Genomic DNA, 8,394 nt, shown 5'->3' with positions numbered 1-8,394 from the left:
ACCGCGGTTCAATCCCCCAGCACCACATGCCAGTCAGCCCCTCCCCCTGGTGGGCTGAGCTGGCCACACACACACACAAATAAATTTTTTTTAAAAAATTTAAAAAAAAAAAAAAAAAGCAAATTTTGATTCCTATAAAAGAACTGAGAACTGCAACTGGAGGAAAAGAGAAACACCAAAGCAGAGATGGAACACCACTGGTCCTTAGTCCTTATCTGACTCTCGGGTTTGTTAGATTATTCTCATGGCATTTGTTTTCAATTTTAAATTGTAGATTTCTTTTTTAATGGAAAGTTTCACATACAAAACTAGAGTTTTTATGTCTCTCAATAATTCACAAGATAGTGTTTAGAGATGTAGCTCAGTGTGAAGGCTCTGGGTTCTATCCCCCGTACCAGAAAACAATTTCTGTTTTTACTAAACTATAGCCACTTGGAGGCTCCATCCCAGCATGGCAACACTCAACCATGTCAGTGACTGGTCTCTTGGTAGGGCCAGCTCACTTTTCACATACATTCTGTTATCTGCAAATTACAAATTTGCAAACCCTGAAAAAGACAATAGTGTGACCAGATGCTGGCCAACTATGGCCCCAATGCAGCCTACTGCTTATAAATGCATATTAATGGAACACAGCTGAATCCACTCACTCACGTACTGCTCATGGCTGTGGTCACAGTAAAAGGCAGAGCTGACTCACTGCAACAGATACCATATGGCCTGCAAATGATTTTCCACCAGATACAGAAGTTTATCGAGCTTTGCTCCATGCCACCCGTTCTCCATCAATCCTACTAGCGATCATGATGCTACTTCAAAACAAGGGCTAGAAATGGGCCATCACACTCACCTGGGACACTGCACAAGCCTCGTCGGGATTCTCCAGGCGCAGGAGAGAAAATTCAATTAGGACTTTACAGGCTGCTGCCACCGACTGAAGCTGGTTGCGGGGAACTGAGAAAATGATACACTTTAATCTCAGACTGCTCAGTCTCCTCGCAATAAATCACACCAATCAAGTACTGATCTTCACACATCTAACATTTCCCAGTATTATTCTATAATAGCCATTCAGAAGCAACAACTCAAGGAAAGAAAAGCATTTTCACGGTGATAAGCATTATTGCTTATAGATTAATTTATCTTAGTGCCAACCACAACGACTATATTAGCTCATTTAATCTTTAGTCCAATTCTATAAGCATATTATTACTGGCCTCTCCCATGTTTAACAGATGAGCAAACTTCAGCACAGAGAGGTTAAATCACATGCCCCGTCACACGCCTAGACTCCAAATCCTGGAAGTTTGCCTCCTGAGTTCACCCTGTTGGGCATGTATGTAACCTCCCCTTTCCCATGGGTTCTAAACAACTATTTTGCAAGGCACTTCCTGTATAAAGTTTCCTGGGGCTGGGGAGATAGCTCAGTAGAATAAGTGCTTGGCTGGCAAGCACAAAGTCCTGAGTTCAATCCCTGGTTCCACCAAAAAAAAAAAAAAAACCGTTTCCTGCGCTCACTTCGGCAACACATATACTAACAATGGAACGATGGAGAGTTTAGGATGGCCCCTGCACAAGGACAACATGTACATCTGTGAAGCATTCCACAGTTTTTGCCACTGTGAGAACCTGAAAGCGTAAATTTAGTCTGAAAGGTTCAATCGATACTGTGAAAGGGAAAAATATTTGTTCAATGAGAAGGAAAAAATGGGATGAGGAAAAGCACAAAAGAAAGAAATATAAAAGATATATTTATGTATACGTGCAGAATAGTTTAGATAATTAAACTGCCAGTTTCTGCTGGTTGTCTTTTGTTTTTTGTTTTTTTGTGGATGGTTCAGCCCACCCTGGGGTGGGGGTGGTGCAGCATGTGGTGCTGGGGATTGAACTGTAGTCCTTGCACTTAGCTAAGCTGGAACTAAGCAGGTGCTTCTCGCCAGCCCTCCACTAGCCTTTTGAAAGGAGCAGTTAATGCTTAGGGGTTTTTTTTCTTTTTATTCTTTTATTTTTCAATTTCTTATAACTTTTTGTTTTTTTTTAAAACCAATTTTGCACACTTATATCTGGTAACCTAAACAACTAATTTTAAGATAACTTTATGCAATACAGTAACCACGGTTGAATTTCTATTAGCATTCAGTGAAATTTTGTATTGTTGTTAATGCTTATTTTTTTTGTTTTATAACTATTTCGTATTCTTAAAAAAAAAAATTTGTTTCCTTAAGCTAACAGCTACAGCTATCTGTCCCTACAATAAATAGCACTTCACAATGAAAGATGATTCAGCAATATACAGGTTCCTTTCAGTATACTAGCTTAATAACTATCCAAGTAAATAATTTAAATTTTTCAGAGTTATTTAAATTAGGATAAAAAAAACCCAAAACTGAAAATTCAAAGATTCAGAAATAAGGGCCAGCCAAATAGCTCAGTGGATTAAAGCAACTGCAAGCAGGTGCAGGGGCTGGGGGTTCGATCCCCAGGGCCTGCTGTGCCTGTCCCACCCCCAGGGCGCGCTAAGACAGCAATTGAGCCTGGGTATGGTGGCGCATGCCTGTAATCCCAGCACTTGGGAGGCTATAAACAGGTGGATCACTACGAGTCTCATCTAGTAGTGAGACCCTGAATACCCTGTAGACCCTTCCCTAAAATAAAGAAAAAAAAACCCTCAGAAATAATATAAAACAGACTTTGGTCACTTTGAGGGTAGGAAAATTCATATACTAGAGACCACAAGGGAATTCACATTTCCACCCAAACCAATAAGGAACAAAGCCTTGATTTGTAACTGTTAGACCCAGAGATTAGCATCTGCTACCACCATCACCCCCCCACACACACACAAAATTAACTCCCAAGTGACTACACGTTTGAAATCAATAAAATGCTTTTGATAAGAGACGGAACTGGCCAGACATGGTAGCCCGTGCCTTCTGTAAACCTAGGTCACTGAGAGGCAAGGGTAGGAGAACAGCAAGTTCTAGGCCAGCACTGGCAACTTACTAGGACCCTGTGTCAAAATAATTTTTTAAAAAGCTAGCAATATAGGGCCGGGGAGATGGCTCAGTGGAATAAGTGCTTCCCTGGCAAGCACAAAGGCCTGAGTTCAATCCCTGGTTCTGCAAAAAAAAAAAAAAAACCCAAACTAGCAATATAGCTCAGCACTCTCTGGATTCCACCCCCAGTACCACAAAAAGAGGAAAAAGAAGGAGGAGGGAAAAGAGAAGGAGGGAAAGAGGAGGAAAAGAGAGCAAAGAAGAGGGAATAGCAGAAATGGTGAAAGCAAGAAGGGGAACATGAGGAGGAGGAAAAAGTACAAGAGGGGGAGAAAAAGGAAGAGAAAGTACAAGACGTGGGGAAAGGAGGACGAGGGAGAAGGGAGGAAGAAGGCAGCAAGGATGGTCACAGGCAAGACTGACAAAATGACTGTGAAACAGGCACCCCAGCCCAGTAGCTTCTGAAGCCACTAGATGTGCCTGCGTAAGGGAGCCTCTGAGCCCCAGCACAGCCAACAGCTGTCGCCACTCTCGGGGGAAGCAGCTTAGGAGTGCTAAAGCAGACTACAATAACAGCTTGTTTGGATGCTCTGACAAGAGGACAAATAGTATCCCCATTCACCAACCCTCAGAAGGAAGGGACAAGAGCAATACTTACTGAGGCTGCAAACTGTTGTAATATAGTGTGTGGAAAGTGCAACAAAAGATGAGTAGAACGGCTCATACTGCTTCTCGTGGTGCAAGATTTCCGATTCACTGAAAAGAAAATCCAGCCATTACTTATTTACTGCCTCTTAAATGCCATACACCCTTTATAGGCATTCATTTAATCCTTTCAGCAACTCTGGTAGGTAGTATTAACATCCTTATATTCAAGATTAGGAGCTGGGGTCCAGGGAGATAGCTCAGTAGTGTAACTGCCTACCTGGCAAGTGCAAGGTCCTGAGTTCTAATCCCAGGTTAAAAAAAAAAAATTGGGATCTGAGATGCAGCTTAGTAGCTGAGTGCCTCCCCTTGACCTTGCAAGGCTCAAGGTATAAATGCTGGTATTGGGGCCGGGGAGATGGCTCAGTGGAATAAGCGCTTCCCTGGCAAGCGCAAGGGCCTGAGTTCAATCCCCAGTTCCGCAAAATAATAATAATAATAATAATAATAATAATATAAAAAATAAATAAATGCTGGTATTATTTTAAAAAAAAAGATTGGGAAATAAAGCCTAGACTTAAGTGGTTTATGATATGAGGCTTAGTGAGCATACACTAATAAACAGGAAACATTTTCAAACTTATTTAAAACTAAAATGCAAGTAAAAAGTAACAGGATACCAATGTGTTCCACAGTATAACAGTGAGTAGCAAACACCAAAAAAAAAAAAAAAAAAAGCTAGTAACAGCTTTTGTAAAAAAGAGTGGACCAGACCACTCAAAATACTATTAGTGAGGATACAGATTAAAGCAATTCATTTTGGTAGCTTGGCATTGTGGTGCACACCTGCAATCTCAACACAAAGGAGGCTGAGGCAAGAGACTGCCATGAGTTTGAGGATAGCTTGGGCTACACAGTACATGAGTTCTAAGCCAGGCTGAACTCCATAGCAAGACTCTGTCTCATAAATAAATAAATATTTAAAAGACTTGATGTGATTGCTTAATGTGGAAGTATCCAAAACTGACTACCAGAGGCCAGACAGACAGCTAGCTCCGCAGATGAAAGCCCTTGCTTAGGCAGCTGCAAGGACTGGGTTCAGTTCCCAGTGTGGGACAGCAACTGACTGAGACTGAGCGTGGTGGCGCATGCCTGTAATCTCAGCACTTGCGAAGCTGAAAACAGGGGGACCATGAATCTTTGTAGTGAGACCCTGTACTAAATACACTAAAAAAAAAAAAAAAAAAAAAAATTCTTCCTCTTACCCGTCAGAGGTCATGAAAAAAAACAAACAAACCTGACTACCAGAGTACCAGGGCCACTGCCCCAGCCTGGCCACCCTCCCATGTAAGCTAAAAGGTAGGTAACAACAGATTTGGAGACATTTAACCATGTCTTTCATCATTAGCTGAGGAATTACTGTCTTGAAAATCTTGAGCCCACTAAAGGTAATGGCTGTATGCATACAACTCATTTAATCTACCAAATCAGATGCTGGGCCAGGGAGATGGCTCAGTGGAATAAGTGCTTCCCTCGCAAAGCGCAAGGGCCTGAGTTCAAACCCCAGTTCCGCAAAGGGGAAAAAAAAAAAAATTCAGAGGCTAACCCACAATCATTGAAACATGAAGGGACAGAGAAGACTAAAGTGTATCTTATTAAATGGTAAGAATAGAGATAGGGCTAAACAGTTTTCTTAGTGAGTTAATCCCCAGTAAGAAGTGTCAGCCGAGCAAGACATATGTAAACAGAGTTAGGGCCCCACTCACTGCCAGCAAGACTATCCACCTGCCAAATGAACACAGGAGCCAAGAAGACGAGCCAATGTTTAGAAGATGCCAATGTGAGTGACAAATCACCTCAAACACCAGTGAAAAGTCTGGCAGACAAGTACTGTGGTATTTGAAGATTTATAAAGAAGGATTAAGTGGGTACGTACCAAAGATTAGTCCTCGCTTTTAGGATAGGCCCACCAAGAAAAAAAATATTTATGGAGCACTTATGATACAGAAGGATCTTTCTGTCCATCAGGAGTCAGTTTTCCTTGTTGTCACAACAGATTAAAAACAGGATGCACAAACTTTTGGGCACTAAGCAGCACTGAAAGTTCTTGGTAACCAGCTCGTTTATAAAATTCATATATTCAGGACAAAAGTCTGTAGTCAATCCCCTTGCTCCTATCTCACATACTTAGTTTCTCCTTTATTTCCATACTTCCTTGTTCTGAGGTTTTCCACTCTACAATTTGATATGTTTCCTTCCTTGAGTTATTTACCTTTCTTGATTTACTTCAAAAGCTTAGAGCTGGTTAGATCTATTTTTATGCTGATTAATAGATTTATCAAATTCAAGAGAAAAAGTGCTCACTCAACAGATGAACTTAATCTGTTTTCATAAAATGAATGAGATTCCCCTTCCCAAAGATACGTCTTTGCTCTACATAATTAAGTGAAGAATAAGTTCATGTAACTGCCTGGCTCAGTGTCATCCTGCTATAAATTTCTCTTTCTTAATGTGTGGATATATCCATGTTGGGGACTGAAACTGAATCTCTAGGATCCCAGTGATTTCACTAACCTGATTTCCTTCCCAAAACACACACAAGTCTTATTCCAACAAGGAAACAGAATTGGGCAAGGAAAATGCAGCCCTCTTCAGCTCCTTACAAGGCTAGGACAAATACAAATAAACCTGAGAAATGTAAGTATTTAAAAGGCCTGAAGAGCTAGGTGTGGTGGCATGCCTGTAATCCCAGCACTCTGGGAGGCTGCCGTAGAAGACTGTGAGTTCAGGCCCAGCCTGAGCAGAGCAGCAGTTTGGTGAGACAAGCTGAAGATACATCTTGGTACAGAAGCCCTGGGTGCAATTCCAACCTCAAGGGGCGGGGGGACCCCACACAAAGGAGGACAAAGGAAGTAATGGATGATACCATGTCTTGCATTCTCACATCTTCTTTGCTCAGGCTGGGCTCAAACTTGAATTTGCCATCCTCCAGGCTCAGCCACCCAAGTGATAAGAGACTACAGACATGCAACACCATGCCTGGCTTCACCATCGGGTCTTCATTGTAAAGAAACAGCGCGAGTCACCTAGCCAAAACGTGGTGTCACACCTCACTATCCTGTCAGGCTCATTCCCCGAAACACTGACACACACCACAACACCAGAGTAACCTAAAGAAATGGGGAATGGAATAAAGGGCACAAGGTTAGTAGGAAGGAGAAAAATGAGGAGTTTCAAGGCCTTCTGGGCATGGCGGTGCAAGCCTGGAATCCCAGCACTTGGGAGGTTGAGGCAGGAGAACTGCTGGGAGTTTGGGGCTGGCTTAGGGTACAAAGTGAGCTCAAGGCCAGTCTAAACTGCATAGCAAACCCTGTCTCAAAGATGGAAAGACAAAATTCAAGATAAATGCAACACAAGGAAGAAAACCAAAGGGACATGAAAAGATGTCTTTCTTTTCTGGCTGGTCAAGCTATCTCCCTGAAACAAACTCTGCTTTTTTCCAACAAACTTCACAGTAGTAGCACCACTGAGCCTGAAACACTGCTGATGGACATGGTATCTGAGGCTTTTTTATTCCACAGTAAATAAACACAATGCAGAGTACAAAAGAAAACAGCAGCTGAGCAACCAGGCCAGAAAAATCCAATCTGATGTGTAAGTGAAAAAAGAACTGGCTGGGGTCTAGAAATAGCAAGCTCTTTTTAGGAAGAGAGGGAAACCCAAGGAGGGAGGGCTTAAAGACTGAGGACGCATCCCCCTTCTCCCCCTTTGGTAAAAACACATAGGTATCTTCCTCATAAACTTTGGAAAGTCTTCCATTCTCTAACCCCTCATCAGATTCATGAAACTTCTAAGTATAGAATCCATTGTATCTGTTTCATAATACCAAAATCATGAAATAGCTAAACAATCACGGATCTCTCTACATGTACGATATCTATATACTGTTTTATTAACCAAAGAACTAAAAGTTTTCTTTCAGGAAATTCTCCCACATTCTTGACAGATCAGTGTTAAATATGATACTAAGACATGGGAACACTGGTCATTAGGATTAATCTCATGATTCCCACAAGTACGCTCCTTTTGGTGGTGGGCTATTTTTTCTGCAGGTCAATCATCAACCTATGTCATATAACATGTACATGGAAAAGATAACAGCATCACCACACTGCTCCCTTTCAAGACCTTCAAGAAATGACTGTAGCACCTAATGAGGATGTATTAATACTTTCTCCCTTCCCAAGGAGGTGTTTTTGCCCTACATTCATCAACTATCTGGGCTTATGACTAAAAAGGCCACATCAGGCCAGGAATGACTGAATGGGGCAAAAATGGACTTTTTTCTTTTTTAAATCTATAAAGATTCAATTAAATTATCTAAGGATAACTATGTTGACCAACATATCTTACAGAGTTAAGAAAGGAATTCTCTTTAACACAGAAAGCTGCACCCAGCAATTGCTGTATACTAATTAACGCCATGGATGGCATGTGCTCCACTGAACAAGTTCTAACTCCATTTCTGTCTGGAAGATAAGTGTGGTTAAGATTTTTAATTCTTTACTAGCAAAAGACTTGCTATAGGAATAAAAATAAAAATGAAGCTGAGTGTGGGCACACACACACACACACACCAGTTATCCTAAGTGCTATGGAGGGTGAAGCAGGAACATGGAGGCCAGCCTAGGCCACTCACCAAGGCCACTCACCGAGACCTTGTCTCAGAATAAAAGGAAAACAAAGGGGGAAG

General features: G+C 41.7%; 1 protein-coding gene and 1 non-coding gene across 8 annotated transcripts in view; one reads left to right on the top strand and one right to left on the bottom strand.

Annotated features, from left to right (window-relative positions):
* The window catches only part of Ubr4 (ubiquitin protein ligase E3 component n-recognin 4), a 134,468-nt gene that overhangs the window by 122,389 nt on the left and 3,685 nt on the right, over window positions 1-8,394 (bottom strand). For all 7 annotated transcript variants that reach the window (XM_023722546.1, XM_023722550.1, XM_023722547.1 and 4 more), the window contains exons 2-3: window positions 3,655-3,752; window positions 851-954 (exon numbers count right to left, since the gene is read on the bottom strand). In XM_023722546.1, the coding sequence (XP_023578314.1) occupies window positions 851-954; window positions 3,655-3,752 (202 nt within the window). The remainder of the gene's footprint in view (window positions 1-850; window positions 955-3,654; window positions 3,753-8,394) is intronic.
* On the top strand, window positions 1,511-1,614 carry LOC111818482. The gene has a single exon (XR_002822460.1). It is a non-coding gene; the product is annotated as a U6 spliceosomal RNA (small nuclear RNA).

Source organism: Octodon degus, unplaced genomic scaffold, assembly GCF_000260255.1.
Source record: "Octodon degus isolate 3935 unplaced genomic scaffold, OctDeg1.0 scaffold00092, whole genome shotgun sequence".
NCBI lineage: Eukaryota > Metazoa > Chordata > Mammalia > Rodentia > Octodontidae > Octodon > Octodon degus.
This window is presented reverse-complemented; position numbering and strand designations above follow the sequence as displayed.